This window comes from Carassius carassius, chromosome 39 (genome assembly GCF_963082965.1).
Source record: "Carassius carassius chromosome 39, fCarCar2.1, whole genome shotgun sequence".
In the NCBI taxonomy this organism is placed as follows: domain Eukaryota; kingdom Metazoa; phylum Chordata; class Actinopteri; order Cypriniformes; family Cyprinidae; genus Carassius; species Carassius carassius.
Window position 1 is genome coordinate 4,344,403 of NC_081793.1, and position 25,689 is coordinate 4,370,091.

Genomic DNA, 25,689 nt, shown 5'->3' on the forward strand with positions numbered 1-25,689 from the left:
CTCCAGTGAAAAAGTCCATCCAAAGTTGTCCTCTCACATCAAAATCACCTAGGCTACATATTTGTATAGAACTGTTTTGGACTGTTTTTACTTGTAAATGGTAGAATAATTTACATATTGTAAATTATGTACATATTTCTCTCCTGTTTCAGATGAGACAACATTTTTATAAGAGTGAGCAATATTATGGATAGAGGAGATTGAGGCAATGGATTGTTACTTAGAAACATGCATCTTTTCGCTTCAGAAGATGTTAATTGATGGACTGTTGGTGTGGATTACTTGTGGATTATTGTGATGTTTTTATCAGCTGTTTTATGTCATTCTGATGGCACACATTCACTGCAGAGGATCCTTTGGTGAGCAATTGGTGAAATGCTAACCTTAATCCTGATCAAAGTCTAGGATGTTAGAATTGTCTATGACTCATGTCTGATAGTCTTTTTAATCCAATTTGTAAATTTAAAAGCACTGCATCATATTTAAACATTGAGGGCCCTATTTTAACCCACTGAGGTCTAAGGTTATTTTTTGGGCCTGGAGAAGTTTTGTCATGCCCTGACATTTGTGCTTTTTTCAGTTTCTTATAAATATCTAAATGGCTAAAGTCTAATCTCACTGCAATCAGCACAAACTGGGCTATAATAATATGTGAGCAGCATGTATGTACATGATTGTGTTTTTGAGAAAAAAAAATTGTATGCGTGGTTAGTGAAAAACTAAAAATGTTTTGAATAAGGCCATAAAACACATATAGAACATTGGTTGCCGGGACTTTTGAGAAAGAATTTTTCTTTCTAAATTATGTGAAAATCATCTTGTTTACCCACTCACAGAAAACAATATATTGATTTAAATTTTCTAAGACACTTTTTGTTGGTAAAAGTAATATGTGAGTAGGCATCAACTATCATGAATATCATTGTGATTTACACCTGAGAAGACAAAGGGCCGCAAAATGAGCTGCATAATGATCCTTTCAGTCATCTGTCCACTGAGAGGGAGGAGTTACAAGAAAGAATGTGAGAACAAAATAAATGTATATATGTATTTTATGTTTGTAGTTTATTTAGAATATATTTAATTATCCCACAACATAATTTAATACCCACTTGCAAGTGCAGTTAAACAGTTTATTGGAAAAAATCAAAGCTGACTTTCAAAGCTGAATTTTTTGCATCATTACTCCAGTCACACAATCCTTCAGAAATCCTTTTAACAATCTGATTTTCTACAAGAAAAAACAAAACAAAAAAACTTTATTGTTATTATTATCATTATTGTTGAAAAGAGCTGAGAATATTTTTTCAGGGTTTTTTTGGGCGGGGGATAAATTGGAAGAACAGCATTATTTGTTACATGTGTTACATTTACATTTATTTGTTACATTTATATTATTTAAATCAAGCTTTTAAATGGTATAGTAGTGTATATTGTTATTGAAACTTCATAATGTTTCACTTGATTATACATTTAGTCAGGAATTATAGTTTGGAAAATGTCTAACTAGTAAAATGTTTACACGTTATGTGAAAACTAGCACAAATATATATAGGGAGACGTGAAAACAGACATCGCATTGTTTTCATATGGATTACTTTATCACAGAATATCTGTTTTCGGCAGCACTTGTTTAGTTTAAAAGTAGACATGTCAGGCTTTCTATAGATATATCTCTCATGTCTCTTCGTTGAGTATTCACAGAGTTACAGTTCATTTTAATGACGCGTTTGTTAATGAAGATCAGTGCAGACAAAGGCTGCAGACAGCACACCTTGTTTGTTATCTTTATTTTATAAATGCACAAAGTTTTGTTGTTATTATGTCTGTATACAAAAAAAGTAGACCCTTTACTGATTCGATTGATGTACTGTTCTTATCTGTACGATCAAAACTAAAAGTGTAATTTTAGTTTTTTTTTCGGGGTTATCAGGAGAAAATGCCTTAAAACGCATATACACGTTAATTGACTCCAGAGCGTTAGCGACCCAAACGAAAAGTGTAAAGCGCATGGCGCTGATGCACTCAGGGCCTGTTAAAATCCACTTTTGCTATTTTAATGAAGGAAAAACGGTTGGCACGCCCAGGCGCATGGTCTAAACGGGTTAAACCAATCAGAGTCTCATCTTCACCTCTTTTTTAGACCAGCACGGCCATGGGCACAAATATATTTGCTAATTAAACAACGTGGTGCTGGACGGGAAAATGCGAACGGCGCTGGACTGACACTAGCAAACACACTTGCGCTGCACCTTGCGTCGCATTGCGCCGGGTGTATGATAGGGCCCTGAGTGAGTGGGCTGGTGTTCATGGTGGGCTTAAAGTGAATAGTTTTGTTTCGTGCTGTTTGAACTTTGGATGGCAAGTGGTGTTTCAGATGGATTATTAGATAGACCCCTGGTGGCAGGAGAGTAGTGTCACCACAGACTGATTCTGGGTCAGTGTATTTGTGGCCTGTTTGGATTAGCCTTGCTGATAGCATCAGAGATCTAGAATAGCCTACCAAGAAGTATGATGAAGAAAATGTGTGGTTCTTCCCCTGTGGAGAGGAACCTTACTGTTAGTGTTCAGCTCATTAAATTTGAGACTAAGTTCAAACTTTATATATACAGTGCCCTCCATATGTATTGGAACAGTAAAGACAAAATTGTCCTGTTTGCTCTGGAGTCAAGAAATATGTAAATATTATTAAAGGATGAATATGAGACAAAACTACAGAATGTCACATTTTATTATTGTGTGATTCAACACAAAGATGTTTTACCAGTTAAGAAGATCAGCATTTTTAGAGTTTCATCTCCCTATCTGATGTTAGCATAAGTATTGGAACAGTTGCCTCTCAGGCCTTTCTAAGAGTTCAGCTGTATCCTGTTGCATTAATTGTTCAGATATTAAAAGCAGGGAAAATGTCTTATCAGTAATATCCATTGCTTCTGCATTCTAAGTCTTGAATTTGATAATGACACACACAAACCAGTATGAAGATGAGGAAGCCGCCTCTGAAAGAAAAGCAAGCAATTTGGATGCTAAAAGAAAAGAACTCAATTAGAACCTTAGTAAAAAAAAACAAAGGGCACGGAGAAATCAAGAGTTTGGAAACTACCGGCGACATCAGCAACCAACGACGACCTGATCAGCTGAGAAAAACAACAATAGTTGATGACAAACAAATCATAAAAGCTGTGAAAATGAACCCTAAGATACATGTCTGTAAAATCACCAACAACCTCCAGAAAGCTGGGGTGATGCTCTGTCAATCTACAGTCCGCAGGAGAATTTGACACAGAATTACAGAAGCTACACAGCAAGATGCAAACCTCTGATCACCACCAAAAATAGAAAGGCAAGATTTTTCACAAATTTGAGCCAGTAGAATTTCGTAACTGAGTTGATGGACTGATGAGACAAAGATTAACCTTTATCTAAGTGATTGGAAAGCAAAAGTATGGAGAAAAAAGGGAACTGCAAATGATCCTAAGCATACGACCTCATCTGTAAAGCTTGGTGGAGGTAGTGTCATGGCATGTGCATGGCGTGGCTGTCTCTAGAACAGGACCTCTTAATTTTAATGATGACTTAATGTATGATGGCAGTAGCAGACTGAATTTGGAAGGGCACAAAATCATCTTGGCTACCAATATCCAAGAAAATCCCACCAAACTTATTAGAAAGCACTTCATATTGGACCAGGACAATGACCCAAAACACCCTCAAGGACTTTATCAGGTCAAAGAAATGTAAAGTCTTAGAATGCCCAAATCAATCTCCAGATTTATATCTGATTGAACATTAATTTCACCAGCTGAAGAGGTGACTAAAGACATAAACTCCCCAAAACAAGCAACAGTTGGAATTGTCTGCATTAAAGGCTGCGAAAAGCATTTCAAAGCATAAGACCAAGAGTCTGGTGATGTCTATGGGTTGCAGACTCACTGCTCTGATTGCATGCAAGGGATCTGCAACTAAATATTAGTTTTTAATCTTTTACATCTGCCTTAAATTCAACTGTTCCAATACTTATGCTCACATCAAATACTGGAATGAACTCTAAAAGTGCTGTCTTTTTTATTTGGTAAAACATGTATTTGTTGAAAGACCTATGTGACATCTTTTAATCATATTTGCAAATGTCTTGACTACACAGCAGATAAAGCAATGTTGTCTTTACTATTCCAGTACTTATGGAGGGGACTGTATATATATTAACGCGTTAATTAGATTAAGTATGGAGAAAAATAATGCGTTAAAATTATTAACGCATTTAACACACTTGCCCCGCCCCAGACTTTTGTGGATCATCTGCCATTTCATACAGTCGATTGATGAATAATATGAGGCAGGGCAACAACTTACTGCATGATGGAGCCTAGAAAATGTCCCTCAAATTCAAGATATGGGGCAAAATGCCCCTGTTTGAAATTTTGTCTCATATTTACATTACATAGTTAAGAAATATCACACGATCTGCAGGCTAAGTGCATTATCACACGAGTGCAAATTGGATACTCATTTTATACAACAGTTCAAGTTAATACTGTATTATTTTAGACACAATGTTGTCTGTTTTGCTCAATTTTTCCAACCAGAAGATGAAGACAAAGCAGAACTGGTCATCTCCGATCAACCCACAGCAGCATTTCATTTCTTAATCCATTCTTTGAATGAATTTGGTGAAACATTTGGCGCGTTGAACCATTGGCCATAGTCACGTTGGATTTGAAGTGGCACTGCACAGACTGATCGTTTATGACATCAAATACCGTGAGAGCGATTCAAAAGCACAAGGAGTTGTCTGCTCTCTAAGCTCTTGCGGTACTTTTATGTCAGACACTAATCGGTCTGATGGTGATGACCCTCTTCAAGACGAACAAGCCTAATGATTCAATGAACCATTCATAAAGAACTATTTACTTCACTCCTGAATGAATCAGCCATTTGAACAAATCAAACGAATGAATAAATTACACGATGACTTTATCATTAAGACATTTACCACCACCTACTGGCAGTTTTAATTTATTATTTAGAGTATAATTTAATAAATAAATAAACATATATATATATTTTCGTAGTTATAATAATACAATTAAGAAAATAAATTATTAAAGTTATAGTTCACCAAACCAAAAATGTAAATTCGGTCATAATTTACTCACATAGTACAAAACAGTATATGTAATAAGTTTTATCAAACATATTTCTTGTTGAACCTATATTTTGTAATCTCTGTTTGATGCTTTGCACAACAATGACTTTAAATTATATTTTCAGAGGAATTTCTCCATATTTGATGTGTGATTAATTAGATTAATTAATCACCACGTCATGTAATTAATTAGATTAAAAAATAAAACAATTTAATCGCTTACCAGCCCTAATATATATATATAAATTCTGACCATAATATTTACTATATATATTAATAATTAAGATATTAATGATATATATATTATATTTTTTATATATATACATATTATTTAATATATATATATTTATATTTTTTAATGTTCATCAGTGCTTCATTCTATTTGATTGACAATGCTTTTGACAATGATAATTTGGTGCACAATTATTATTATTGTTTTTTGTTTTTCTTTGGTAATTGGTATTGTTATTATTATTATTAATTATTATTAAATCAACATTTGGTGTGACCACACTGTGTTGAAAAAAAAGCTTTTGTCCTAGGTGCACTTGCGCATAATTTTTCAGGTAGATTTGCAGGTAGGTTTCTTGAAGTGTCTTGGAGACATTGCCACAGTTCTTCTGGAATTAGTCTGTCTCAGTTTGATCTGTTTCTTCATGTTATTCCAGACAGACTGATGATGACGAGATCAGATCTCTGTGTGGAGCAATGGCTATTGTCAGACTCCTTGTGCAAACAAAAATCTTATTGGATTATTGCAAATAATGGCAAAATTTATGTTTGCAAATGTATATAAATGCACACACACACACACACACACACACAAATAAACACAGTGATTATTACACATAATATATGCAGTATGTAGGCCTGTGCCCCTAGTGCTTTTTATCTGAACAACATGACATTACTGTGAGTCTGTACATAAATATATTTGCCTTTATGTGCTACATTGCTGTTGCCATCATTTACCAGGAAGCGCTTTCTCAGACCTACATTATTTTGATCAGGTGCCCCTGGAAGCTTTGGTTTATTTCGAGGTCTGCGTGAAGTGACAGAAGAGCTCTTCAGCTAAGACTGTGGCTGAATTTCCCATGAGCTAACGCAGAGGAAGTTACGTGTGTCTTACGCATGACTCCTAAAATAACAGTCACAGGCCCTCTCAGTATGGTTTCACTGCATCTCTTCTAATAGTTTAGGCATAATACTCTGCTAATCATCTACTCCTTTCTTTTTTTTTTTATCTTTTCACTGGCCTATTTCTCATTGTGCCTATTACAGGAGCTCACTGGGAAGAGCTCCTGCCCTTCCCAGTGATTTCACCTCCCCCACTTCCCTCGAAGCTTCTGCTCTTGTCTGCTGGCCTAATGAAATGAGACTGATATTGGAATGTATTAGACCAGGCTCGGTCTGATCCAGGCAGCTGGCACGGATGCATTTCCAAACTGTCATGCTTGCTTTCATCAACAGAGCATCATCAATGAACTTAAGGATTTATCTTCTGATTGCTTTCAGATGGCAAGGTTGAGGTGACCAAGGAAAGCATGAAACTCTGCACTATGGGGCCAGGGAAGGTGTTTGGAGAGCTTGCCATCCTCTATAACTGCACCAGGACTGCTACGGTACAGAGTGAGTGAGGAGAACAACAATGCACCTGCACATCTGCAATTCCAAATTGTTAAAGGGGTCATGAAACACAGTTTCAGATTTGTATATTATGTTTCTCAAGGTTAGTTTATAAAGTTTGCACAGGTAGTATTAATTGAAAGAAAAAACAAAACCACAACATAATTTTCCACCCCCTTTTTTACTCTTTGGAAAAAAAAAAGCTCTCGGGGTGTTAACTCTTACAGAAATGTAAGTAAACACCCCACTTCATTGCACCATATAAAACATATGCATTAATATGTTACTTTAAATCATTAAATACCTTATCTCTCAGCTGAGTAATCTTATAGTTTAAACCATTGTGAGTTCGCCTTTAAGAATGGTCATTACAGTGTGAAGTTAAGGTACCGTACCTGAAACTTTTAAATGATTTTCCCTCTGCACTTCGGAAGCTGTGGTCTTCCACACACACAAGCATACATCACCGTTTCTCCCAAATGAGAAAAGTTTCTTTGACAGGAGAACCACAGATTGACTCAGAAATACTAATTTAATGAGGTCGAAGGTGTATGTTTATTGTGTAATTTAACATGTTTTTGAACGTAGCTGAACCAATCAGAATCAAGGACTGTAAGGTAAAACTTCTTCCCATTGACAACATTCTGGCAGAGGGCAGCAGATTTTCCTCAATTTTTTTTAACGGCATTTTGCCCCATCCATTTTTTCTTCTGTCCTGACAAGTGCTCCAGTCCCCGCTGCAGAGAAACACCCATTACAGGATATTACCACCTCCATGCTTTACTTGTAGGAATGGTGTTAGTTGGATGGTGAGTAATATTGGATTTCCACCAGACATATTGCTTGGTGTTGAGGCCAATTCATTCAATTTTAGGATGCTTTCACACTTGGTTTGATTGCCAGGTCTGAACCCCATTTCGATTGCTTCCCCTCCCCCTGTCTCTGTTGGACTGTGTTCATAGTGCCGGGCAATGATTATAATTTTTAGTCGTGATTAATTGCATTATTTTTCTTTGATTAATCCCATTATGCACAAAATTCAATCATTGACACTCTATCTACAATCTGAATTAGGAGTGTCAATGGTCCACTTGAGAGATAGGTGGCAATACTGCATTTATAAATTTGTGATCTGCCATAAAGCAAGCAAGAAGAAGAAGATGTCTCACGCTCCTGCTGCAGAGATTGAGCACAACAGGATGCGCTCAGGAGAGTTCTAACAGTTCAGACATTGCATGAATCAGAGGTAAAAAAAAAACTATAAAAATACTGCACAGACCGATCGTTTTGTGTCTTTATACAGCAATGTATCGTCACAAGCCACAGGGTTTTATTTGGTTTTCTGTATGTTTTTTGTTTTATTGTATGTTTTAGCCGTGATTCCCATCCACTTCCATTATAAGACTGAACGACTGTAATAGTTTGAGTTAAAAATAGTTTAAGCAGATAAACATAAAATTTCATTTTTGGGTGAACTATCCCTTTAATGTTTTTTTTTTTTTTATAGAAAATATTTTATAGTTTGTTATTGAAAAAACAAGTTATGCTCAGAGTCCAGAGCTTCGATCATAACATTATAACAGGCACCTTCCGAGTAGAGACCTGCGCTGTCGCAGGGCCCAACTCAGAATGCGGTGCGGGACAACTCCTGTTGGCCGAGTGCAGGTGCGGGCAGGTAGAGACTCGCGTGTGAGGGATGAGGCGATCTTAACCATGCCCAAACACGTTTGACCCCCAAAGCCCGGTTCGGTTGACTTGTGTGATCTTTAAAAAGCAAGAATAATTTATAAAACAGTTTGTTATAAAATGCAAAGCACAATTCAGGCACATTATTAAAAATAAACTTCAGCCATGCTTTCCAATGCTCAGATCTTTAGGAAGGCTATGCAAAGTTTTTAGAGTTGCAGTTTCTTTACATTCACAGACGGATCAAGTGGCATGATTGTTTAGAACACACTTCCTTGATTACATATGACGATGACACGTTAAGGTGTGTATCGAGGGGACATTTTGATTCTCCATTTCATGACCATCTTAAAAAAATTTGTACCTCTTGTGCAAAACATCAGTTACATAGGAGAACATGAGATTGCATATGCAAATATGCAAACATACACGCATAAGCATGAAAATATACATATAAAGTTACCTTCACTCTGCAAGTATGTAAAAGACAAACCACAATCTGGAGTGAGTAACCATGGAAACACATACAATGTGTTGTCATCCTTAACTTAGCAAGAACAGCTACTCTCAGGAGGGAGTAACCATGGAAACCACACAGACACACTATCACACACACACATGCATGCATCTCCGTTAGTAATACATGTACATATATGAAGTAGCCTAAATTACTTTGAATACAGTTTTTATTACAAAACTGAAAATTAAATATGAGGCATGATAGTTTCATGATTTTTTTATTGTTATGTCTGCACAATAAATAATTTAAATATTGTCCTGTATTGCTCTATTCATGTTGGACAAGGTTCATATGTGTTGTATTTCTAAAACAATATGACAAGCTAATTTGTATGCATGTCTGCATGGCAAAATAATTAGCAAGTCTCACTTAATTTAATTATCAAAACACACAATGCATAATGGCTCTGTTTCTTCCCCTGTTAAACCAGATGCAACACTGTGTTTATTGGAAGATTCTGTATTGTTTGTCTTGCTGTGTGATGCTACTTCAATCTTTGCTAAATCATTGATATTTCCTTTGTGTCCTTGTTATTGACACTGGTAGGGACGTTAGTCTTCGTGTGCCTAGCGTGAAATAGTGTGATATATACCAGCAATGGAAAGAGGTGAGTCAGAGTCTCTGTGTCTCATCTGCAACTCTTAAGTGCGACAAATGCCAGGCAGTCACCAAGATGAGAAACACAAAGCTGTTATTTTGTCATGATAAAATACAATCTTTAACATCTTATTTTTTATTTTTAGCTTTTTGCCTCTGAGACAAATGCAAATACATGTACTCCATATCTCTCTCTCTCTCTTTTTCTCTCTGTTTTCTGTGCAGCTGTTACTTTATAAAATCTTATGAAACATCAATTCAGTTTTTCTTCCAAATTTGAAACTAGCTGCATGGCTTATATGCTTTTCCTTCTTTTCTTTTTGCACACATGCAATAAAAATATGTATGGCAAGCATAGGTTAAATTGGGCCGGAGCGCACCAGAGCGCAGCTCCGCCTCCTCGGGTCCACAACACACCATGCCGGAGCTCAGCTCCGTCTCCTTCAGCACCAAATATTGTTATTCCACTTGAAATATTTTTCATCTCCTGGTAAATACATGACATATGAGAAATGAATAATTAGCAAGTCTACACAGAGACACCCAGGCTACATGGCATTATCAGACGTCATAATGCATTAATCCCTGTGTTCTCTGGTTCAGCAACCCCGCCCACCATCGACGTTACCATGGAAACCCGCGAACGGCTAGCAAAATCAGTCTTTTAAATTCAACCGCCCGATGGGCTCATTGTGCTGTCTAATTCTTTATCGAGCATATGTGAGTATTTGGTTTAATTAACCTCGGATAAATAAGATACATAATTATTCAAACACAACCTACAACTTCATTTTCTAATTGTAGCCTCGCTCGCATTGTTTAGTTTTTCATTTGATTTGTCTGCTAAGGCCATAGCTGCCAACTCTCACGCATTCACGCTCTCACGTGACGCACATCAATTTTCTCACGCACAGTAAAATCGCAAAGCAAAGAGGACACGGAGACCGACAGACAAGACAGAGCAGGATACTTATGTTATAAAAAATAATCTCATCTCTCAGATTCTGTCCATTTTATTTCGAAATTCAAGCAATAAATACCGTTTTGGCGCTTGTAAATGTGACGTGACAGATCCCTATAGTGTCACGTGAATGGATGATCTCTAGCTAATGAACAATGTTAAATACAGTAATATACAGTTTTATAATTTAAAAAAAAAACGCACTATATGTCTGGCCTGATTAGGGTTTTTTATTTGTCTTGAAAAAAAATGAATGCCTATCTTGTGTAGCCTACCTAATATTTATCCAAATGAGTCAATATTGAATCAAGTCACAAGCACTGAACTGAATTTAAATAATAAAACTTGTGTCAAGCAATAAAAAAAGTAGCTTATCAGAAATTGTACCATGTAAACAATATAAATTGTTACTAAACCTAATACAATTCTGCTTAGTTACTAAAATGTTCAGTTTTATTTTCATACCAATTTGATATTTAAAAATAAAATATTTATAAAGTATATAATTATCTAACATCTGACTAATTAATGCATGCAGTCCAGGATGGTCCCAGAGCATGAGCTGGAGTTTTTTGATGAAATAAATGTGTTGTCGCCTGACACCTGGCCCTCTCCAGTGACACTGCTGTATGGAGAACAAGCTGTGTGATAGTCAGGCAATGAACTACTGTAGTGTCAAACAAAGTTTCAGGGACTACAAGGAAAACCCAAACATGGCAATTAAAGAGGGTCTTCTGAAATTAAAACACACAGTAGATTCTAGGGGTGGCACGGTTCGCTGAAAAAAAACAGAACCGTTCGCTTCACCACACACGGTTCGGCACGCGCTGGGACCGCGGTTCAACTTAAATCTGACAAAGCATCTGTAATATGGTTTGCTACAAATAGCACGTAAAACAAACTGGGTTCAGTTAACATATGTTTTTGTTGATGGATGCGCATTCTGGATTCCCAGACATTACAACAACAGTGATGAGGAGAAAAAAAAACACTGGACAAATCATTCACTCTTGATCATTGTGAATGCTGGATTATGAGCAGTCATTTATTCCGTCATCAACCAGGTGCTGATAGCGCGCGCACAGATGAGATCTGTACTTTATTCAATTTCTGTACCTAAAAATTTATGCTAAAAAAAAAAAGAAAATCACTGCTTATTGTTTGTATCTTTACTTTATTGTATTTATTTGTGCTGTTGCTTGTAGTTGGATATAATATTCTTCTTCTTTTTTTTTATTAAAAAGTATAGTTTTTCCATAAACATAGCACATACCAAACCATACCGAAACGGTGACTCTAAAACCGTGAAACAAAACCGAACCATGAAAAAGTTTAACCCTGCCACCCCTAGTAGATACACTGGCTGTGTGCACATTTGGATGTGAAAGGGGATTTTCAGCGATGAATATTATTGTTTCACCGCTGAGAAATCAGCTGAAGATTTTCAATGTGTCCTCTTTGATGTTCGTAAAGTTAGTGGGTCCACCACTAGAGTTGTAGAACCCAACTAAGGAAGTGGGTGATGACAAGGAGGTCAGCAGACCATGCTGCCTGTAGACAAAGACCAGAGGCTCCCCCTCCCTACAAAAGCCAATTTAACCACTGATGGCAAGTAATATATGGGAAACAGGAATGTGCAAAAAATAATTAAAAAAAATTGGTCCATGTGCCATAGGACGTTAAATTGGAATCTTAATTGGAATTACATTAATTTTTATTTAAGTGATTACATCATAATATATAATTACATCATTCATTTTGGCAAAACTGTTTACAAGCTATTAGCATTTTTTTAAATTTCATTATTAATGGTTAATCTTTATATTTACCTTTTTTGCACATAAGTTTAAAATATACTAGATGAGCCCCCAGTTTTTAGATACTAGATGAGTTTTTAGGCAACCGGGAAGTCGTGGCCTAATGGTTAGAGAGTCGGACTCCCAATCGAAAGGTTGTGAGTTCGAGTCCCGGGCCGGCAGGAATTGTGGGTGGGGGGAGTGCATGTACAGTTCTCTCTCCACCTTCAATACCACGACTTAGGTGCCCTTGAGCAAGGCATTGAACCCCCAACTGCTCCCCGGGCGCCGCAGCATAAATGGCTGCCCACTGCTCCGGGTGTGTGCTCACAGTGTGTGTGTGTGTTCACTGCTCTGTGTGTGTGCATTTCGGATGGGTTAAATTCAGAGCACAAATTCTGAGTATGGGTCACCATACTTGGCTGAATGTCATTTCACTTTCATATGACTGCTTTGTTTCCACGGTGACTTGTCATGTGAAACTCCAAAGCCACAATAGTGCTGTATAACACATCCATCGGTTTTATTTCATTTTTCCTTTTTTTTATTTAAAATATTCACTAATGTGTTTACTATATTATGAAATATCTGATAATCCATTTTTTAATATGTGTAAATTCATGTATTTGGTAGTTTAAATGCCTTTATAATGACCATGATAGTTGATCTTATAGTGGTTGACGTGCGCTGCCATGTTAGTCAGGTGAACTGGGAGAGGAGTAGACTAAACTTTATAGTTACCTACACAATGTGTATGATATCAATAAAACATGTTGCCAAATTATAATTGAATGGATTATTATTGCTGCTTCCATGGACATCGGTGTGTATTTTACTAACTATAAATGTGCTGTTTTGCTAGTATTTATGTGTATTTAGATGCCTGAAACCTAAAATAAGCATTAAATGGTTGAAAACACTGAATTGTTATGATAGCATGACAAGAGCTCAGCATGTCCATCTCTGACTCAGCTCCAGGAAAAGCGCGAAAGCAGATTTGAATTCAGCAGTTGATCAAGTAATGCACTGAACGTTCCAATCACACTGGTATGATCGTATGTGTTAAAGGGTTAATGGGGTTAAAAAGGGTTTATCACTTTTGACCAATATGTGGCACTGTTGTCAAATTGATATGGTCAGTGTGAAGGGATAACAGAACACAGTAAGTTTGGTGTCAATATGTCAAAGCTTTGCAGAGATTTGTTGATGCGTTAAACATTAAGTATTTTATATTCTGACATGAAATCCATCACCTTTCGCCGGTATGTTCTGAAGATAATCTGATGTCAAATTTGGTGAAAATCAGACCAATCGTCTAGGAGGAGTTTTGTTTGACTTGGTACTGTATGTTGCACCAAATCTAAACAGATCTAGTCTCATGTAGCCACACCTTCTGAGTGACGGCAGAAGGTCTGGGAACCTTGGCCACTTTGAATAGCGAAGGACTGCCCAAGAGGCCATATGAATGACAGATAAAACAAACCAGCCATGTTTCATTTTGTGCCATGGCATGTTTAGGGGTGCGGAAATGTCACCACGATAACAAACTGGTCTGTAAAACTCTTGGATGTATTTTTAAAAGTTTATGCTCAAACTTTACATAGTTCACATACTTTTGAAAATCCAGCATTTATTTGATCCTGATAAGTGCTCATCGTTGCATCGCACTGTGTAAACATAAAACCATGTGCATTTGTGATCGGAGAAACAACAAACAACAATCGCTACTTTACACTGCTCAAAACTCGCGTTTGAACCATCAGTGGCAAATTTTATACATATGTAAACGTACTTACAGACTGTGAGTCAGAACAGCCGGCATTGTAGTCTTCTCTCCCAGGATCAAGAAACAGTCCTCCATAATATGTGCTGCACACATCTGAATATTTGGGTTGAATTGTTTTGGAAAAGCATTGTAAATGCAACTTAACCACTGATTTCTATTTGTGTCCTCTTTTGGAAGGCCAAACAAAGTATTTTCACTTTCACAATGAAACAGCGTCTCCACAACATGAAGCCGGTGGCAACAGTGAGAATCTAAACTATGCCTTCTTTCTTTGCATGAACATTTGGGCAGCGTTATGCAAATCTTTCCATTTCATTAAACGAGGCATTTTAGGAGGGTGTGGATGAGTCGTAGCTTTTATAAAGAATATCTCTTTGGGATTGAGATTTTAGTCTTTGCAACTTTGGGGATCTTATCTATTCATGAACAGCTTGTAACATTATGAAGAGAAAGGAACATTTTTAATTGCATCATATGACCCCTTTAAAAGAGACCAGTCTTGTGATTATTGGCCAAACCGTTTAGAAATTATAAGCAAAAATAACCATTTTACATATCTCCTGACCACTAGGTGATGCTGAGCTGAAACTGTGCAGGTCTTTGTCAAATTAGTTCACACATTATTCAAGAAAAAATTGACTAATCAACTTGAATTCCATTAGTTTTTCCCAGCATGGTCTGAAGATGATCTCAGCCAATTTGTTTTGAAAATCAGACAAGCTTCCTATGGTTAATGTTGAGACTGTCCTCTATCTGTGTGCCAAAATCCATAACTTTACCATAAGAGGTTTTATGGGCTGCCATAGACTAAAGTGAAAGAAGAAGAAAAATGGCAACGATTCCAATAATAACTGAGCTCTAAATTAGCATATTAGAATGATTTCTGAAGGATCTTAAATATCCCAAGAAAAAACGGCTAAATGACAACATTCTTGTCATTTTCGGTAGACACACACAAAAAAATATAATGTGTTTGATTGATGGAAAAATGTATGTGGGTCACATAACAAATATCTTAACACATGTGTTGTACCACATCTGCCTTATCTCGAGTAAATGGAAGTATGAAAATGCGGTAGACTCCCATTTGAGTCCTCATTAGCTCTCTATGGAGAAAGATCCCATTCAAAGACAGCCAGCCACACAAAACTCGCTCTTTGATTTTAGCATCCAGACTCATTAAGGGCATTAGCAGCTAAAATTCAGAGAGCAACGCGTTATCTGTCACTCCAGTTCATTGTTGCATTAAGTGCCATGAGTCGCTTGTTGCCTTAGAAACCCTTCCACATTGAATATTAGTCATGAAATCCCTTGGGGAGATTGTTTCACCCTTCGCTTTTTGGCAGTGTCATTTTAGTCAGGGTTGGTATGGCACAGAATGTGACTTCATTAATACTGGCTTTTCTAATGAAAATACATGCTCAAGGCTGTTTAAGCGAGATAAAGCCACAGGTTTTCTCTTAGATGTAAAGCGGTGTTACTGAGAGGCAAATTTATCTAAATAGGCATGTACTTTCTTATGCAGCCTTTTGAGAATCACTTTTCAAGTCAGATGTTTGGATTATTTTTTTGATAGTGCTGTTTATTTCAAGCTTTTGTGAAAACTGACATTTCTAGCTCCCTTGAAGAGATTTTGCAGTGATTACCTTTCTCCTTACAAAGTCAAAGCCTTTTCCAAAGATGATCGTTCAGGACTGCCCATTTCTTATAATGATCACAAGCCACAGGACTGTCTGATTCTCAGTCTATGATTTAAAGTCATTCTGCTATCATAATAACAGTTTTCCCTCTGCCAGACTGCCGGACTCTAATGACCCAAACAAGGATGACATGACTAACTTTTTAAAGTTGAACTAATGGGCACCACCATTATCAAGTTTTAATGAGCTATTTTTTTCACATTTTATTGACCCCAAATACCACATTCTTATGATTTGTGAATCTAGTAACCTCTTGTGACCTTAAAGTTCCTGTAGTGCCCACCTTCCTGGTGTTCTTCATTGCTGGATTTCTTAACAGCTATGTTGAGTGGCTTATGATTGGTTTTGGACAAAGTGGAACTCATCTGTAGTGGTCCTCAACACTACTGCAATTCAGGAGTGACTGTGCACATTCACCTCCTTCAAAACCAGCGTTTTACAGCCAAAAGAGAAACTAGTGCCACTGACAAAGAAATGTGCACCTTGTGACAGCTGTGAATATCATTTATAACTACACTGATTCTAAAAGATGGCGACAGTCCAAGAAGTTTGGTTTTGAAAGCAATTGTCACTCTTTTCACACCAAACTCTGTGTGTGGAAAAAAATCTATATTTAGTGATAGCCGTATTATGCTCAATGTAGCCACAGATCATTGTTGGTTTTCAGCTGGCTCTGGAAACCCAAGTCTTTTTACATGCTGAAATGGTAACTGATCTGGACACAGATTACTGAACCAAACACTGAGACATCAGAGCCCTAGGTTGAATCAAGGATTTTTGGTTGGCATGGTGCTGTTTATCTTATTGCAAAGATCTGTATAAATTAATATTTTGTTTTACATTACTGGTCATTCACCAGCCAGACTATCTTACAATATCCAGGTGCCTTTCAAGAAAAAAGGTTTAATGCATCAAAAAAAAAAAGAAAAAAAAAAGAAAAAAAAAATGTTTTTATTGTAAAGAAATGTCATAGCAGAATTAGTCTACATGCAGATTTCGCATTCAAAATTTTGGTACAGCCATTTCTTGGTAATGTTTAAAGTATATCTATTAAATTACTATTATTAAACTGCATATAAAATAGTTTTTTTGTTATATCAAAGAAGTGTTACCTCTGAAACATCATTCATCTTTTCTCCTTGATTACACATCTTAATTTGATGTTCATTTTATTTCGTAATGTTGTTTGCAAGTGAATATTTTTTATTCATTTTGTTCTGAAGCTAAAAAAAAAAAAATCTGTATGGATTCAGAATAGATTATTGTTCATTTAAAAAAAAGGGGGTCTGTTACCAGGTGTAACAAAACGGACTGACGGCAGAGGGTTAGTGGAATGAAAGGTTTTATTGATACAGGCAACACTGAGACAGTGGGTGAGACTTCTGTGAATGGAATTGAAGAGAGGATGAGATAACTTAATCCAGTGTATCTTCTTACGGAATGGGGTGACCAGGACTGCCGAGTGATAGCACACACCTCAGTAGGAGTTGGATATGGAGACTTGGAGGGATCGTTCGTTGGAGAATCACAGGAGACACTAGGAGATATTCACTGTAGAGAAGGTAAGCACAAAGGTAAGTTAATGGAGTCAATGCAGTGAACTACGACAGAGGAAAGTTCCGTTGTGTAGCCAGGAGATCGGACACCTTTCTGACTGAGGTGTGCTTTTATAGTGCTGGGGAATTGGTGACTGAATTGTAAACAGGTGCTGGTGATTAACTGATTGGATGGTGTACAGATGCTGGAGATGAGTGCTTGAGTGATGGAGTGCACTGAGGGTGATGAGCCTGACCAACTTGTGACACCAGGCAGTCTTTTATTTAGATAAAAAAATTGTATACAACTGCACTAAATATTCTAAATATTGATAGATTAAGCCTTGATCTCAATAGTCTACAAACATAAACTATAAACATCACACACATTATTCCATCTGTAAAAATGCTGGATGGAAATATGCAAATTGTGCACTTTTTTTGTATGTATTCTCACATTGTCGATGAGTGTCACAGTTATGTTCCGTTCATAGTTTTGTTTTCTTTCCTCATGTTTCCCTTGACCTAGTTTTTCCTCATGTCTGATTAGTTAATTCTGTTCACCTGTGTTAGTTAATTATCTTTGTTTGGTCTGTGTATTTAAGTTGCTTCCTTTCAGTTCTTCCTTTGCTGGTTATTAGTTGTGTATGCTGTTGAATGTTATCGTTTGTGAGACCTTCTTCATCTTGTAGATTATCATTAAAAGGATTTATTTCTATTATCTTCACTGTGCCTTCATCATCCCCGCAGCAGTTGTCTGACAATAAGTGAACAGTGCAAAAATGAATGGAAACTCACGATAATATGATAATAATGGCTAATGACATTATTATTCAAGAGATTCTAAGAGGGTTCTCGTAAAGGTTGGCAATAATATTGTATGTTTTGAATTGTGTTTAAAAAACTTTCAATATAATGTCTTGAGTTTTTGAATGAATTACATTAATCATGTGTTGAAATACCACATCTGTCCTCAGGTGAGAACAGAATGACTGGAGACATTTACAAATCATGCCTAATTTTGTATATAAAATACATGTCTAAAATTGTAAATCTATTGGCTGATGTCAACAACACAATTTCTATTATGTTTTTCATGATCAAAGAGTTCTAGTCTCCGTCTTTCTTTAAAGGGGTCAGCTGGCTTTTTTTTATCATTTTGTACTTTTCTCTGAGGTCCACTTATAATGTTATAAGATTTTTACAAAGCAATTACATTACTGTTGGATCCAATATAGTCCACACAGCATCACCTTTTAATTTCAGTCTTTCTGTGCCTTGTTTGTAAACGAGTTAGAGTTATCAATCTTTCCTAACGTTGTGATCAGAAGGAGGGCGATGCAAAGACAGTTTTTCCACAACTTGGTACTGTACAATGTCTTGTCTTCGGAGCATCTTTATCGTTTGGTTTCTGTGTAGACCTGTGTTTGTCTCTCTCGTTATTTACACTACATGCACGAATTGGTGGGTGGGGCTAAACAGGCACTGCAGATGCAAGTGTTGTTCTTCTTCTGCGGAGGCGGGGTTTAGCCAAAATTTTACATCATGAAGTGGTACATTCCACAACCTGTCGTTTTGGCAGACTGGTTTCAATATAAGCAGTTTTTTGTCTATCAAGAAAGTTTTGAATTCTGAAACTTAAAGAATGGTTTTATAGTACAATAACCTCTTACGTGTCAAAAGGAATTTTGATTTCTCAGTTCATGACCCCTCTTGTAGGATATAAAGAAGATGAGTTCTGGTTGGCCGATGTGCATTACTGTGACAGAGCGCTTGATTGTAACCACAGGTTTGCTAATGAAGATGCGCGGTCACAGTCTGGAGTGGCAGCATCATGGTGTGAAAAGGACATGGAGATGCTGAACTAAACCTCATGTCTTGCTCTCGCTTTGCTCTTCTTCTCTCTCTACACATCTTGAAATGCTAGAGGAGGAAGACTTTATTGAGTCTGATTAGAGTCATGTGCCCGGCTCATAATGTGATTTGAATGATTGGAAGAAGCGACAAAGTGTTCTTTGGACAGAAAATAAGTCTTATAAAACTTAATGCTGTCACACCACATAGCCTTACTGTTTTGCTGAGCAAAATATTACGGAAATAGATGTATGAAGAATGTCTTTATTTCAGTTCCAGCTGCACAGGACTTATCTAAGCCAATCGATTAAACTTTCATCATATCTTCAACTCCTCATTCTGTTTATGATATTATCACTCTTTTTCCATGTGTGAATATACAGTACAGTTTTTAGCAACATGCTGGTTCATGTGTCATGTGGTGGTGTTTAATTTGTGCTAAGATTTCTGAGACTTTAGAGACAGGTGGGCAAAATATAGTTAAAACTATTTAATATACCACTATCTCTCAGGACCTGAAGTGGGACAATCACATTGACTCCATTGTGAAAAAGGCCCAACAAAGGCTATACTTCCTTCGCCAGCTGAGGAAGTTTAACCTGCCACAGGAGCTGCAGAAACAGTTCTACTCAGCCATCATTGAGTCTGTCCTGTGTACTTCAATAACTGTCTGGTTTGGTTCAGCTACAAAATCAGACATCATAAGACTACAGAGAACGGTTCGGACTGCTGAAATTATTATCCGACTCCCCTGCCCACCCTTCAAAAACTGCATACATCCAGAGTGAGGAAAAGGGCTCAGAAAATCACTCTGGATCCCTCACATCCAAATTACCCCATCTTTGAAATTTTGTCATCTGGCCGGCGCTTCAGAGCCGCAAACACCAGGACAGTCAGGCACAAGAACAGTTTCTTCCCCCAGGCAATCTACCTCATGAACAGTTAAATGTTCCCCACTTATGCAATAAAAACGTGCAATATCCTTATATTTATTTTTTACCCCTCCATCCTAGTACATCCCTGCATCTTACTCAATCCTTTCCCATTGTAATTTATAGCACAATTGTTTATACACTTTTTTTTGTGTGTGTATTGTTTTCTGTGTACTTGAAGCTTATGTCACCAAAACAAATTCCCTATATGAGCAAGCATACTTCGCAATAAAGCTCTTTATGATTCTGAAAGGTTTTTCAGGTTATTAAAATGTTATTTTTACTAAGATAAGATGGTTCTTTTAAGAAATTCTCACTGAAACGTTCATTGTGGAACCAAAAATGGTTCTTCCAGTGCATTGCTACAAAAACCTTTTGGAACCTTTATTTTAAGAGTGTAGCTGCTTAATTGTCAGCTCTATTCATAGCTTATCCTGACATGTATATGAGAAGTGTGCATGTGCACATCAACATGTCCTTTTTCTGAGGAATGCATCCTTAAGCTTAAACTGATTATCACATTAAAAGGTTGAGCATATCAAGCCTGTTGCCTTTGATCTGGAGACAAACTAGTGTAAGGGGAGATTGTCCACGATCTGCTTTCTCCTCTACACCTCTTCAACATACTGCCAACCACTTGACTGCTCACAGGGCTTGTAACTCTTGTTGTGAGGCCTGTGTTATATCAGTTCGCTCCTTGTTAAACAAGGGGAGGCAGGCAGAATGTGTCCCCCGCTGGGCACTGCTATGTAAACATGCCAGAAGCCAACCGAGAGGAACTAACAAAGGTACTCACACTGAGGCAGATGGATTGTCATGCACTGCATTCATAGATTGTCTCAGCAACTGACGGCACACTCATGCACCACCCAGCACGTTCATTGGTTGTCAGGTGAATATTGCTCAAAGATGCCAAAGATTTTTTATTTTGTGAAAATCAGATAAAGAAGTTTTCACACTGAAAGAGAAGTGATCTTGCTAGACGTGCCAGGCTATACCTTCAGATAAACTGAATAAAAGCAGAATGAACTGATGAAACGTAAAAAAAGAAAACACAATAAATACAATTTATGAATGATGCAGTGCTAATTGACATATCATTTATTACAGTACAGAAACTATAAAGTATATTTTCTACCTTATTCTGTGCAGAAAATGTAAATAATAGCTAATTAAATGTAGCCTAGTATATAAAACAATCATAAAATTGCCATTAGTAAACAAATTATCGATTACAAATGATTGATTATTGTCCAGCAGTGTATTTTATTTCTTACAGCTAATTAAAAGTAATAAAAAAAGAAAATAATTCCTTGTAAAAAAAAATTAAATAAAAATAAAAATTATAATAATTATTCTAATACATTGGCTACATACATAAAATGATTGTATTTTACATTTCTGTCACTTCTGAAATGATGGCTATGCCCCTGGTGTGACAAAATGTTAGCTTATACATAATACTCTTAAAGCTCTTTTTTTTTTTTATCTTGACTTACATACATTTTCACGTATGCCATGTCATGCCATAGCATCATTAAATTAGCATTTAACAACGGACAAAAGTTTTTTTTTCTAACCTATGGTTCTCTAACCATAAAGGCTACTGTAATTTGCCCCCTGACTAAGCATTTAAAGAATTTAGGGGAAACATTTAAATAATCCTGTAAATGCACTTAAAGAATGCAGAATCGAATCGTTATAATCAAATCGAATCAAATTTAATTGTGAATTGAATCGAATTGAATTATTCTAAATTTGCAAAAACCGTTCTTGAATCGAATTGAAAACCTATGAATAGTGAATCGAATTGAATCACTGCCTTCCCAAAGATTCACAGCCCTAGAAATCAAGTATTTGTAGGTCTTTTATTTGAAGTGTACAAATATATACATATATATATATATATACAGTACTATATATACAGTACTCTGCAAAAGTCTTAGGCCACTATTATTTTCACCAACAAAAAATGGTTTTAAGTCAGTTACATCTATCTTTTGCTGTAGTGTGTCAGTAGTAAATATCAGTTAACATTTCCAAACATTATTTTTGCCATTAATCGTAATAATCCAGTGAGATTTTTGTTTGCACAAGGAGTCTGACACAGCCAGTGCTCCACACAGAGATCTGATCTCATCATCAGTCTGTCTGGAATGCCATGAAGAAACAGAACAAACTGAGACAGACTAAATCCAGAAGAATGGTGGCAATGTCTACAAAGCTACAGTACTGTGCAAAGTTTTAGGCACTTGTGTAAAAATTCTGTAAAGTGGGGATGCTGTCAAAAATAATGGCAGAAATAGATTTAATTAATTAACTTATATTAACTATAAATAATTTGCTGTGACCACACTATGCATTCAAAAAAGCTTTTGTCCTAGGTGCACTTGCACATAGTTTTTCAGGTAGATTTGCAGGTAGGTTTCTTGAAATGTCTTGGAGACATTGCCACAGTTCTTCTGGATTTAGTCTGTCTCAGTTTGTTTCCAAGGGTGGTCCAGTCTACTTACCGGAATATTTTGTTACAAAATGACAAACAATTTTTTTCAATTGTGAAGAAATGTATGCTTCTATTGGTGTGACCCAGAAACATTTACTGTCTTCTGTGAGATAGGATTGGACAGTATTCATACAGTACAAGCATATTTATCATGTGTTTATCAAATTTGGACATTTTTTATAATAGGTATTGTAAATGTTTAGTTGGTAACTTATTTGTACCCCATAGGGAAGTGAAAGTATTTATTATTCCAAGTCATATTTTTCACAATGTACTCAAAGCTATTAATGTTTTCCATTGTGGTGCGTTTGTTACAGTGTAACAGGCATACTTCTAAAAAAAACTCTCTCTCTGTTAATCTCTCTGAGTCCAGAAAAATTTAAAATGTTGCCTGGAAACACATTGGTATGTATGGAAATCGTTCAAAGTGGGAACGAGAGAGAAGAATTTCCCTTTCACTGAGACGGAGGGCATAAGAATGTGTGAAAGAGAGATATTCACTGTTCTGCAAAAAACATTAGTCATGACCGGCAAACATCAGAGGAGAATGTTTTAGAGACACAGAGTGTGAACAAAACTACCGGAACTGTGCAGGTTTTTACTGCAATTTCAGAATATCAAAGGCCAGCACTCAATCAAACTCTACAATATTTTATTGAAAATTGGTAGACACTAGATAAATTAGGTAGATACCAACATGGACGTGACATGATAGTGTGTTGGGTCCATGGTAAAGGCATTTTTCATGATTACCTTATTAAAAATATCTTTGATGTCAAATATTTACAATTAATAAAATTATTAATTCAATCAGAATAATGTCTGTTGCCACTAAAATGCAGACCAATATAATTTCCTACTTTAAGTATATACATATTACAAAAAACAAAAAACAAAAAAAAACTTTCTGGTGCGCCATGCCGCCGGCTGTTTTGATTTTGTTTCCCGGTACTTCCTCGCCGCCTCGTCACCTCGCTTTCTGATTGGCTACACGCCACAGTCCACAGGCTGCGTGATCGTTAGTCTTTGGGGGACACCACACACGAGAAGAAATCGGGCCAAATAAATCCAACATGTTGGATATCCCCGATTTGAGATCGGAGCGGTCCCGACGTCCTTCCAAGCAGAGGAGAGCAGTCTTAACACACCACACACGGCAGGAATATCTGATCAGATTATCTTACGATAATCGGAGCATCCTTAAGGGTGTCAATCGGGGCTAAAATCGGCCTAATTATCCTAGCGTGTGAACCAGGCTTTAGATCCACTGGTTTTGCATTGTATTTAACTTCCAGGTACCAAGAGTGCTAAAAATGCATTTAAATGTTGAGACTTTATGTAAGACATTACAACAGGACAAAAGATTTTTTTTTTTTTTTTTTTTACATTTCACTTTAGTCTTGACAGTCGTAATCATCTTTATTGTGCAAGAGCCTTTTTTGTCCCCATTTCTCAGTCCTCAAACTACAACTTATGGTGTTTGTCTGGCATATAATAGGGAAAAAAAGACAAAAAGCTAAAGCTCAAAATAAACCTGCAAGCAACAATTAGTAGAATACATCTGGTAAAGGAAGCTTTTGTAAAGAAATGGATGAAATGGAATTAATTACTGTGTTCGTAACTGAAAAATCAATCCAGAGGTCCAGATTTTGCATTGTTTTCTCTGACACCTGTCTACAGAGCCAATCATCAGTTGACTCTTGTAGAACTGATGGGTATTGTGTAGGGGAAGTGCTGGATGTTCATCTAATATAATGCAGCTCACCAGGGGGTCAGTTCATATTCTTTCAATTTCTCTGGGAGCCATGAGCGGTGTACCAAATGTGAATGATAAACCAGAACCACTGCTTATACAGATACCATCTTTACCACATCCATGAGAGTCAGAGTCCACATTTATCACTTTTGAAAGCTGTAGGGTTGATTGGCACAAAAGCAAAATGACTTGGCAAGCTAATTTGTTTTCTATGTTGGACATCTGTGTAAAAAGGAAAACTCAGCTCTTAACATTAAAGTCCATGATTTTTTGCATTGCATTTAATTACTAAGTGACAAGAATGCTACAAATTTATTTAAACTTTGTGAATTTAAAAGATTAAAACAGAAGCAAAAAGGTAAAAACCAATCAATCAATCAATAGATTCATTGTTTTTGCATTGAATTTAATTATTAGATCACAGGAACTCTTACTAATCTATTTATATTTTGCAACTTTATTAAAGCAATAAAGGACAAACATTTTAATTAAATAAGTATTTAATTTCTACATCACAAAAACCAATCTATTTAAATTTCACAATTCTATGTATTTATTTATTATTTTTTGTAAAAAAAACAAAAAAAAAAACCAACTTAAGCCTGGTTCATACGGGACGATTTTAAAATTGTCGGCCGATTTTCCAAACCTGAGAGACCCCACACACGGTGATAAAAAATCCCGGGTCTAACAGTTTTGGTCGTAAAGTGTGTGGTGTGCAGCCACACGGCAAAATCAACACATTACACACGAACCGATTTGACTCCCGAGCATTCCCAGGTCAGACGGGAAATCTCGCAAAATCCCTCGAGATCAAACGTGACTTCAGAGTAAACAATCATGGCGGACGAAGAGGATGCAGTGGCCATAGTTTGTGCTTTGTTTGTAACCGAAAAAAAAAACATAAGAAAAACAAGAAAAGGCGATGGTCAAAGAAGTGGAGACTCCATCTACGACGTCCACTGGACTTTCTGGTGCGCCATGCCGCCGGCTGTTTTGATTTTGTTTCCCGGTACTTCCTCGCCGCCTCATCACCTCGCTTTCTGATTGGCTACACGCCACAGTCCACAGGCTGCGTGATCGTTAGTCTTTGGGGGACACCACACACGGGAAGAAATCGGGCCAAATAAATCCAACATGTTGGATATCCCCGATTTGAGATCGGAGCGGTCCCGACGTCCTTCCAAGCAGAGGAGAGCAGTCTTAACACACCACACACGGCAGGAATATCTGATCAGATTATTTTACGATAATCGGAGCATCCTTAAGGGTGTCAATCGGGGCTAAAATC

At 36.8% G+C, this 25,689-nt stretch overlaps 1 protein-coding gene across 2 annotated transcripts in view; it reads left to right on the forward strand.

Moving 5' to 3' along the window:
- LOC132121259 (cGMP-dependent protein kinase 1) overlaps nucleotides 1-25,689 on the forward strand; it is a 195,978-nt gene that overhangs the window by 62,742 nt on the left and 107,547 nt on the right. For both annotated transcript variants that reach the window (XM_059530483.1, XM_059530481.1), the window contains exon 3: nucleotides 6,662-6,775. In XM_059530483.1, coding sequence (XP_059386466.1) covers nucleotides 6,662-6,775 — 114 coding nt within the window. The remainder of the gene's footprint in view (nucleotides 1-6,661; nucleotides 6,776-25,689) is intronic.